We start from the raw sequence: 10265 nt of genomic DNA on the forward strand, positions 1-10265 counted from the left end.
ATAGATGCTCACACAAAAAGGCCCGCTGCTAGCTCTTTTATTGGGTGTACTGTAGCTATCCTGGACGACTGGAGGGAGATTGATTTCTGGTTGTCTATTATTGGCATCTTTGGTTTGCAATGAAAATTCACAACCGAGCCTAGGCTCCATTCTTAGTTCAACAACAGCGGGTACGGATACCTATCAAAACATCATCTTGATCACGTTTGCTCCAAGAACTAACAGAATTCATCAGAGACATGTACCACATACCTCTGCAAGGGTATCGGGAGATTGATTTGGTGCTTTGTCGGAAGTTGCCGGATCCATACTCATAGAAGGGATGTCGCTGCCGCTAGGTGCTGGCGGTGATAAGGAGCACCGCGCCGTCACACATACATGGGAGTCTAGGGTCGATGGCGGCGCTTTGCAGGGATGGATCTCCGTTATGACGACCAGAAGTCTAGGGATGGAGGACTTGAGTCTTGGTTCGTACGTGTAGGGGGTTATGTGTGAAAGTGTTATTAGTTATCTTGTGAGCCCTCCCACCTCTCACTAGATGCGTTGATTTTGGATCCAACACCCCACGAGCAAACTTTTCAGATTTTCACCACTAGTTCATTTTCACAGGATACGTTCCCAATATCTATATCTATGATGTTAAGTAAATATCATTAGATGCCTCACTAAACATATATTTATTTGTACTATTTTTGTTGATACTTTTCTCACTGAACTTGGTTAAACTAAACAATGTTTGACTCCTAAGAAATTTTATGCGCACTACATCTAGGAATAGAGGGAGTATATGTGAATAAACACACTAAAACACGTTTATGTGCATTGATTCTAAAAAAGCTAGAACATCTAATATTTGTAAACGGAGAGAGTAGGACATTTTAGTATAAGCCACGTAAAGACTGAAATAATAAATGAACAAACACACTATTGGGACGGAGGTAATATTTGTGAACAGACAGAAGATTGCAATCCCTCGTTAAGAAAAAATAAAATTGCAAGCTCTTGATCCTCACAAGGCCGGACACGTGCGAGACACTGCCTCTAATGCTCGGGCCCACTCGTCAGCCTCTAAAACAAGCGTGGTAGCAACTCACGCCACGACCTGCCCCCCCGTTCTCTGCCTCTGCCACGATTCGCAATTCAGATCACGGCCGCGGTGACCAGCAGAAATCGGTATCCGAAGCGGGGGAACCAAACCAACGCAAACCCCAAATCCCCAATCCGAGCTGCCCTCTTCCCCTGAGGTAAGATCCGTTCACGATCTCAGCGCCTCATAGTCCAGATCGATTTCTGCAGCAATTTCCCGCAATTTTGTCTGACTTTTTCTCGGGAGGTCGATCGGGTACGATTCGATTCGATCAGATGGCGGCGGTCTGGATGGCGTTGGCGGTGATGCTGGTCGCTGCTGCTCAGGTGGCGGTGGCTGCCCCGGTGACGGCGCCGGCCTTCCTCTGGGCTCCCAAGAACTACGGGTAAGTAGCTGAAGCGCACTATGATGCACATCTCTGCTGTGTTAGATGTGATACGTTCTTGTAAAGCTGGAGGAATCTTAGCCTGGAATTCTGCTTTGCTCTGAAACTATTGCAAGTTGGTGGATTAACAACTGTTGGGGGGCGTAATGACATGAATTTTTTCATGGAAGGGGTACCATGTTGCTTCATCCAACTATTCTTACATGAAATCAGCATAAGCCTACAAGTTGATTGAGTGCATGGGATAGTCACCTCAAGTATGTTACTACAAGGCTCTACGGTGTGTCTGTATGTTGTGGAATAGCACGTTTCATTGGGAGGCAATCATAATGTTACCTCAAGACTGATATCTCCATTCTCTAAAAAAGATTGGTATCTACATTCACACAGTAGATTTATGTCAGCTGCTTTTCTCTTCAATCGTAATTGTGCATGTTTATACAGCTACCCGTGGAAAAACTAATCTCTAGATCCTGACTCAGCGCAAACATTAATTAACTCATCCTTGTGATAATGGTCAGATTGCGGAGTGTAGAGTAGGGTGGTTGGAAGAAAAAGTTCCCAACTTCAGTAATGGAAGGCTGGAGGATTGATGATATCTGGTGATGAAACCCACTCTACATAGAAAGCCACACATTTTGTTCATGTAGATTACTAAGAATAGTGATCTATGGGTATAAACCCCGGATGAAGGAGAGACAAAACAGAGTTTATTGTTGGCATCAGGACCCTTGTTCAACTTGTATGCAGGCCACTCCATAGTCCCGTTGACATTAGGAGAGCAGATGCTGAGCATCAGTTCTCCGGGGAAGTTGCATTTTTTTGTTGCATAGTGAACATTGACTTCTGTCCAATCACGCTGTCTGCCCATATTTGTATACCTCAAGTAGAAACATGTAGTTCCTTTTTTCTCCATTTCTTGTGGAATGTCTCTGGCCTTGAAGCTGAAGGAAACTTGAAACCCTGATTTCCATTAGATATGACAATCGCCTTCTACTGAGATGCATCCTTACCTGTGAATATTACAGCAACTGTGTAATGCATCCAGGCTCTACCTGCTACCTAGGTCACATGTTGCTCCTCCGTCTTCTTAGTGTAGACGATGTATCTCATACATCTCCAGTGTTACTCCTTGTTGTTCTTAGTGCAGGTGATTCATATTTTACATCTGGTGTTCCTGATCAGTCTTACTCCTGGATTTTTGGTTACTTGTTGACTAGTTCCAAGTTTTCATTTTGTGAAATTTATGCATTCGGTTACTTACCAACGAAGTACAATTATACGAGTTCATTTTTGATATATTTGCCGTCCTTCAAGTAATAGTAATTTACATAACATTACCTTTATCTCCAGACTTAGTCCCAATGAGGCTAAAGAAGTAGTCCACTATCAGACAATCTCCCCAAAGAGTTTAGCTGATTCTGTTCTCGAGGAAGGTGGCTGGTCGAACTTGGTGGTGAGTTCTCCTCCAGTGTCCCAATTGGAACTTAAAGTTGACATCCAGCTTTCTTGAAATGTGAGTTCTTCGTATGCACAAATTTAAGCAACACAATGTTTTGGTTTTGTTTTCAGTGTTCAAAGGATGGTCCTCAAAAGAATGTTGATGTTGCAGTTCTTTTTCTTGGATCAAAGGTATTTCTTGGACTACCATCCATTTGTTACTGTTATAAATTAGTTTTTTCATCTTTTGGGCATTAACTGGTTACACTAAATCCACACTTGATGGAAGCAGCCTCGTAATCATCGATAATTGTTTATTCAAATACCTTCTCGTCGTGATATCTCAGCTAGCTGTTATTGGTCAAGTCCAAGAGGCCATTATTTTTTCTAAAATTCTCCATGCTTTAGTCTGTGTGGGAAAAATAAACTCCATCCTAGAATTTTTTATGTTGAAGATGCTATCTCTGTTTTGTTGCTTCAGTTACACTAACCAGTAACTAATATTGTTCCTCAGCTACAATCATCAGACATCTCTAAAGATAAACAAGTCGATCCTGCTTTAGCGGACATACTAAAGGTAGTCACAGTCATCATATATGGTTTTCCATGTTTTTTCTCTGCTATCATACATAATTGTAAGCATAGAATGCTTTCAAATCCATTAATATACATACCTTTTACCAGCTGTCCTTCTCAAGCTCTGAGTTTTCCATGGCATTCCCTTATGTTGCCATGTCAGACGACGAAGCACTAGAGAACTCATTGCTATCTGGATTTACTGAGAATTGTGAGGATGGTTCTGGAGGAAATCATATCACTTACACAGACACGTGTACTGCAAGCAGTGAAAGTGTGAAGAAACATCTGAACATGGATTCTGTTCAAGCAAGTTATCTTTTACATATAAAATACTTATTTCGATATTTTCTGTATATTCATTATTTATTGACAGCATATACATTCCAGGACTTGGTGAAGTCACGGATGGGAAACAACCAACCAACTGAGCTAATCGTCTTCTGTAGCGGTGGTTTCAAGGACAGTACAAAATCAGAAGGTTGGGTAAAGTAACTAGGTTTAGTTCCATCACCTTCAACTGTACAACTTTAACCTGTGTTCCACTTCCTTACTTCAGGGCAGTTGCTTTTGGATCTGGTTTCTGTTCTTGACAAGTCTGGGGCTAAATACACAGTTCTTTACGCTTCTCAACCCTATGGTTTGCTGGAGAATCCTTCGGACCTGCCATTAGCCAGGTATCTTGCAGAGAAGACCAACACAACTAAACCTGTCCTAGAGAAATGTGATGGAGAGTGCCAATTAAAATCAACTCTCCTGGAAGGAGTTTTTGTGGTAAGTTGGTACTCGCACTCTGTTTTGTGTATTCCAAACTATGCCGTGGAGTTTGTCCTCTTCATCTGTATAAACTGCAGTATGTAGATCACAGTTGTTTGTATCCTTGCATAATTCATTCACATTTTTGCACAATCTGCAGGGTGTAGTGCTGCTTATCATCTTGATATCAGGACTTTGCTGCATGATGGGGATCGATACTCCATCAAGATTTGAGGCTCCCCAGGATTAATCTTGGTCTGATTTTGAAGCAAACCCGATGTGGATGGCCAGTGTTTGTTACCCTGCGCAGTGGATATAGTTAGCTTCCTCTTCAAAGGTGCCTTGCTTGTGTATTTTTCTAAGCCAAACTTCTGTTTAGTGACCAAACTTTTGGTGTATAATTGCATTCCAAACCCACGGAGATCTGAGCTTTTGCAAACTACACTACATGCGCAAGGCTTATGTTGTACTATCAAACCAGAATTGTTTCCAGTTTTCTCTGTGAATAGCCTGGGATTCAGGAAGCCAATAAGATGATGGCACTACTGTCCATCTAATAAAATCTTGTTATTTTTTTAGTAGTCATAACTTGAAGCACATCAATTTCTTGGGTGATTTGGACACAAGGCTACTTTTGGAGCATTGCTCCTTTCTAGGTTGCACCGCTGAGGATGTGTAATTGTCAGCTAGACTTACGGCGCAAGTGATTGCATGATTGAGATTGGAGTAGTGATCGCTCTGCTTTGCTTCATTTAAAACGATGGATAGTCGGATGACGCTCCAGTATCTTTTCCTCCTCTTGTGTCAATTTGTCCTTTATGCTTGCTATAGGTCTTGTCTTGGCTTAGCACTCAAGTGAGTAAAAAATTGTGGCATCCCTTTATATATGGTTTAATGCGTGCTCCATTTTGTCCTTTATAATGTGAAGGAAATGCAACAGAAATTTCGCAAGCATATAGATTGTGTTGCGTTCTACTCTCTCCGCTTTTAAATATAAATCTTTCTAGGATTTCAATACAAATTACATATGGATGTATATGTACATACTCCCTCCGTTTGGAAATTTTTGTCGGAGAAATTTTTTGTCAGAGAAATGCATAAAAATGAATGTATCTAAAACCAAAATCCGTCTAGATACATCCAATCCTTCGACAAGTATTTCTGGACGGAGGGAGTAGTATTTTATAGTGTAGATTCACCCATTTGCTCTGTATGTAGTCTGTAGTGAAATCTCTAAAAAAAAAATTACATTTAAGAACAGAGGGAGTATTGGGGTTTTCATGTCCCAACTTGCTTGGGACAAAAGGCTTTGTTGTTGTTGTATATTGCTTGTGCGATTCCTCGCTGATGCGACATTTTTGTTCTTGACCTCATAGTCAGGCCGAGGCACGCGTCGTTGTATATCCTCGATCCCCATGATGACAGTAGTACAATGTCTATCCGCTGAGCCTGACGTTGGCGAATGAGATGTGTTTTCAGTATAGTCGGTACCGGCGACGTACTGGCCCATACATTGGCTGCCAAGTCAGTGCGTGTTGGTCTCTTGGGAGCCATGCCACTGCCAGTGTATAGCTGCAAAACATAACTTGGAAGAAAGGTCTTTGACGTTTGCGGATTGTCGTGAGCAGTTTTTCCTTTCCGAAAAAAATAAAGCTGCTTACGTAGCAAGACCCTGGGGGGAGGGGATGCGTATGATTAGTTATGTACCTACCTTGGGTATCTACAGAAGCATGATATTATTGCTGATCTAGTATCGCTACCGAGTGGAGTAATTGGAAGTGATAGATCTTCCAACGAAATTTTAGCCGCTCTCCTGCAATTTTTTTTTTTAAGAAAGTGCAACAGATCTCAGCAGGCATTGCTCGATCCTAACACAAACTTACCTCGTGATACATGCGGTGGGGTGGGGCAAACTTCATTTGGTGGAACTGACGAAATTTATTTCATACTTTTCAGCAATAGTTTGTTCAGTGATTTCCGTCGATTACGAAAGCATCCATGGTAACTTAGTTAATCTCAAGAGATCGTGCTGGCTCAGTTTCTATAGGTGCTCATAGGGACGCGTTAAATCCCACTAGAACAATTCACATAGCATGTGAAAAAAGGATGGAAAATGCATATAGCTTCTAAAATATTCGAAACAGAAAAAGTACGTAACTTGCACCGGCTTATGATGCAGGAAACATGCCGAAAATGCAGGTAAAAAAGGGGGATTCCTTTCCATTTCTTTCTTCTTAGATCACGTTGCACTGTCGTTGGATCATGCATGCAAGCTGGATGCCATGGGTTACGTCTACATCTTTCAGTTACTATCTTGCTGGTTATACAGTTTCTTTTCGAGGAATCTTCGCTGGCCACCATTGGTAACTGATCATTTTACTTTCAGAGTTTCAGTTAAAAGCTCTCCATTTTCTAACGATCGATCATCATGTGTACTACGCTTGTGTTAAAATATTGGAAGTTCTAGATTTGCCCTAAGTCATTTTTTTAGTTTGATCAATTTCGTTTGAAGGGGAGCCTTGGCGCAGTGGTAAAGCTGCTGCCTTGTGACCATGAGGTCATGGGTTCAAATCCTGGAAACAGCCTCTTACAGAAATGTAGGGAAAGGCTGCGTACTATAGACCCAAAGTGGTCGGACCCTTCCCTGGACCCTGCGCAAGCGGGAGCTACATGCACCAGGTTGCCCTTTTTTTTTTAACTTTATAGGAAAAGAATGCTAATATCTACATCGTCAGATATATAAAATATAAACATATATTACGATGAATCTAATTTGATGTTATAGATGTTGTTATTTCTACAAACTTGATCAGACTTAAAAGAAATTTGACTGAGGACAAAACTAAAACTTCAAATATTTTAAAATAGGAAGTACTTAATTAGTAATTAAACTGGTCTATCGGTAGATCAAGTGAATGACCTCCTCCCATAACTGAGCTGGCATACAGGTGGCCTGCGTGCATGCACGCGCCGTCCAACATGTATGCATGCGTGGCTGCACGTGCTTTCCCGCTGACGAACGCTCCAGCTTGCACCAACCTGTATACAATGCTAATTAACGTGGAGGCCACTTGACTAAGTCCTAACTTGCGCGCCAAGAATGCAAACTAGCTTGGTTACATTAGGTCTCGACAAACCAAAAGTCACCGTACTTGAAAAGTACTGTCATACGTATGAGCGCTACTGTATAAGTATGACCCAGTTGTGTCTTTCTATACATACATGGAAGAATATATATATACACCATGTCTCATTCTCTTGGTTTAGATATCTCTCTAGCTCTCTCTGTCTCCACAGCCTATTTAGAGTACACATGCATAGTAGCTAGCTAGCTGCTTTAATTTGGTTACCGATTTGTAGCTAGTAGCTAGCTACTTTGGTTACCCATCTGTAGCTAGTACTCCAGCTATCTAGAGAACAGAATAAGCTACCACGACCTAATCCATAGCATCATCTCTTAATTATTTTGGATGAGAAGGCAAAACAAGGACACGACTAGGACAATAAGATTCAACAAAAACAGCCTGTATAGAAACGACCGAGGTCCTTATTGTATCATTAACAATGAAGAAGAGCCACATACAAACGCCACATTTATATACAAAGCCTAAAGAAAGAGTTTGCAAAACCATAAGTTGTCTGAAATTTTGTTGTCTATTTCTCGAAGTCGTAATTTGGACCAACATCCAACCATCCTCATTTCCGGACCACTTCAGTCCTCATATATAACTTACCAAGAATTGTTAGCAGACTTCTTCTGTTCTTCAGATACTACTATATTCATATGGTTAACTACTCCTATATTTTAGGCAAAGGATCTCCACCTGAGTTATGCTTATATTACCCGTTACTCAAAGATCCCCACAAAAAATTAGGCGACCGAGAATTAGCGAAACTGAAATTATGTGCCATGCGACAACATCAGCTCAATGAAGAAGCAACATATTTAACTCACAACAAACAATATAATGTCCTTTTTACAAAATCCTAAAACAAACTAATGCAACTGTAATCTCTCTCCATGGTCCATATATAATCAACATCGATCTAATCAATGAAGCAACCAACAAAATTACTACAATCAACGAACATTCGATCAGTAGAACCTAGCACCAAGATTATTAGCAGCAGCTGGGCGTCCAGTCATAGCGGCAGAAGCAAGATCATAATTCCCATAGGGAAGTTCACCGTCGTCGTAGCTCCCAAGCTTGCCCTGCTGAGGCAGAACACTGCCGGCGGTCACCCTGGAGCTCGGCGTCTGCAGACCCTTTGCCGGCTCACCGAAGTTTTGGGCGCCAACGACCCCTTCTAGGGCTCTCATCATGATCGCCTGCTGCTCATGGAGGTTAACGTCGTAGCTTCTTCTTGACATCATCCCATGCGGCGCCGTATTCATAAGCATGTGCTGCCAGGAGGAGCCGCTTATTGCCGGGACTGAGCTGGCCATGGCGGTGGACGTTTGCGCGTTGCTTGGGACGTTGGTCAAGCTGTAGTTGGACATGAGATTGAAGCTTCCAGCTGTAGTAGGAACGGAGGGGTAGTAGTAGTCCGCGTTGTACGGCGGCGGGGCACTGTTGGTGGTGGTGGCGGTGGTCTTGGTCGGCAGCTGGTTGCTTGTGTACTCGTCGGAGTTGGGGATGTAGCAGAGCGGGTCGATAGTGAACATGGAGTCGGTGAAGTCTCCGGCGCCCTCGCCGGCGTCGACGACCGAGCTGGCGTTCGGCGTCGTCACGGCAGAGTACTCGGCGTCCACGTCGGCAGCCCTCGTCGCCTTGACCTCCCCCTTCTTGTTGAACACCTTGCACACCACCCATTCGTCCTGACCGTTCAAAAGCACAGACGAAAAAATTCCCAATCAATTCACGCTCCGATCGAGTAGAGTCTAGAGAGAGGCATAATTAGAATGGAATGTTGGAGAGGCTCACCTTGGGATTGTTCATGGTTTGGCCTCTGGACTTGCCTTCGAGGCGGAACTCGTGCATGACCCATTCAGACTTGGCGCCCCGGGGCGCTCGGCCCGTGTAGAACACCAACGTCTTCTTCATCCCAACCAGCTCGCGGGCGCGGGGCTTGAAGATCTCCCTGTCCTTGCCGGTGGCCTTCCAGTAGCCCTCCTTGGTGGCGCGGTTGGCTCGGCTCCCGGTGGGGTACTTGAGGTCCTTGTGCACAAAGAAGTACCACTCCTTCTCCCCCATGTTGGCCTTGCCTTCAATTCCATATCAAACAACATCAGCAGCTAGCCTGCTGTAAATATGCATGGAAAAAGAAGAAGACGATGAAGGGAGCGAATTGTTACCTGGGAGATCTCGTGGCTCGCAGCTGTTGAGGTCGACCTCGCCGACGGCGCGGGACACGAAGCTAGGGTCGAGGAACTTGCGCAGGAGGTAGCTCGTGATGATCTCCTCGTCGGTGGGGTGGAACCTGAACCCCGGAGGCAGCGACAGGCCGCCGCCTCGGCCTTGCTCCTCCGACGGCGTTGCTGCTATGCTCTCCACCATGCTCGCTCTCTCAATCAAGTCAAGGAAATCAGTAGCCGGCTAGGAGTGATAGATCGGTAGGAAGGAAGAAGAAGAGGGCTTGCTTGGGCTCACAAGAAAGCAAGGCTCGGTGCAGACGGATGAATGGGAATAGGGAAGGGGATGGAGAGCGCGCAAGAGGCCAACTTTTATAATGCTTTCAGCGACCTTTTCCGTGGCTTGGGAGGGGCCAGGTCCACCTAAACCTTGCCTAGGAAGGAACTCTTCACTCGGTTTCATTAATCGCCCCACATCACACATCAGATTTAGGTGTGATCAGGGGCATTAATTTCAGCGATTAATTCCCTTCTGCAGCTTTAATTCGCTATATCTTGACAGCTACCGGGAAGTGTGGGGGGGCTGCTGCCAATTAAAACTGACGGCGGGAGGCTTGTCTGGTAGGCCACTTGACTTTCTTCTCTAGCTTTTCTTGTAGCGTTGCTGAGAAAGATACAAATCCAAATCACGGACTGTTCTCTCACCTAGATATTTTGACAAAAGAAAC

At 43.8% G+C, this 10265-nt stretch overlaps 2 protein-coding genes across 3 annotated transcripts; one reads left to right on the forward strand and one right to left on the reverse strand.

The window, feature by feature from the left end:
* Nucleotides 1-994: 994 nt before the first annotated feature.
* LOC123111321 (uncharacterized) lies at nucleotides 995-4829 on the forward strand. Of its 2 annotated transcripts, none has more exons than XM_044532083.1 (9): nucleotides 995-1244; nucleotides 1363-1472; nucleotides 2826-2928; nucleotides 3045-3104; nucleotides 3427-3489; nucleotides 3597-3797; nucleotides 3879-3969; nucleotides 4048-4262; nucleotides 4405-4829. In XM_044532083.1, exons 2-9 carry the CDS (start codon nucleotides 1363-1365, stop codon nucleotides 4492-4494), a joined length of 933 nt encoding a protein of 310 aa, XP_044388018.1. In that variant the 5' UTR covers nucleotides 995-1244; the 3' UTR covers nucleotides 4495-4829. The 2 variants fall into 2 exon arrangements, with proteins under 2 accessions (XP_044388018.1, XP_044388020.1); XM_044532085.1 differs by having other exon boundaries at nucleotides 1055-1244; nucleotides 1334-1472.
* Nucleotides 4830-8189: 3360 nt separating this feature from the next.
* LOC123115964 (NAC domain-containing protein 45) lies at nucleotides 8190-9918 on the reverse strand. The gene is made up of 3 exons (XM_044536993.1): nucleotides 9541-9918; nucleotides 9170-9450; nucleotides 8190-9063 (listed from the first exon to the last, which is right to left on the reverse strand). Exons 1-3 carry the CDS (start codon nucleotides 9740-9742, stop codon nucleotides 8341-8343), a joined length of 1206 nt encoding a protein of 401 aa, XP_044392928.1. The 5' UTR covers nucleotides 9743-9918; the 3' UTR covers nucleotides 8190-8340.
* Nucleotides 9919-10265: the final 347 nt, after the last annotated feature.

Source organism: Triticum aestivum, chromosome 5B, assembly GCF_018294505.1.
Source record: "Triticum aestivum cultivar Chinese Spring chromosome 5B, IWGSC CS RefSeq v2.1, whole genome shotgun sequence".
Classification (NCBI taxonomy): domain Eukaryota; kingdom Viridiplantae; phylum Streptophyta; class Magnoliopsida; order Poales; family Poaceae; genus Triticum; species Triticum aestivum.

What these genes read in the sequence shown, in the direction of transcription:
- LOC123115964 (XM_044536993.1), bottom strand. Translation starts at nt 9,742, where the DNA reads ATGGTGGAGAGCATAGCAGCAACGCCGTCGGAGGAGCAAGGCCGAGGC. An exon ending in CGAGCCACGAGATCTCCCAG is followed by an intron (nt 9,451 to 9,540) that starts GTAACAATTCGC and finishes ATGGAATTGAAG; the next exon opens with GCAAGGCCAACATGGGGGAG. An exon ending in AAACCATGAACAATCCCAAG is followed by an intron (nt 9,064 to 9,169) that starts GTGAGCCTCTCC and finishes TTGAACGGTCAG; the next exon opens with GACGAATGGGTGGTGTGCAA.
- LOC123111321 (XM_044532083.1), top strand. Translation starts at nt 1,363, where the DNA reads ATGGCGGCGGTCTGGATGGCGTTGGCGGTGATGCTGGTCGCTGCTGCT. An exon ending in TTCTTTTTCTTGGATCAAAG is followed by an intron (nt 3,105 to 3,426) that starts GTATTTCTTGGA and finishes ATTGTTCCTCAG; the next exon opens with CTACAATCATCAGACATCTC. An exon ending in TCCTGGAAGGAGTTTTTGTG is followed by an intron (nt 4,263 to 4,404) that starts GTAAGTTGGTAC and finishes CACAATCTGCAG; the next exon opens with GGTGTAGTGCTGCTTATCAT.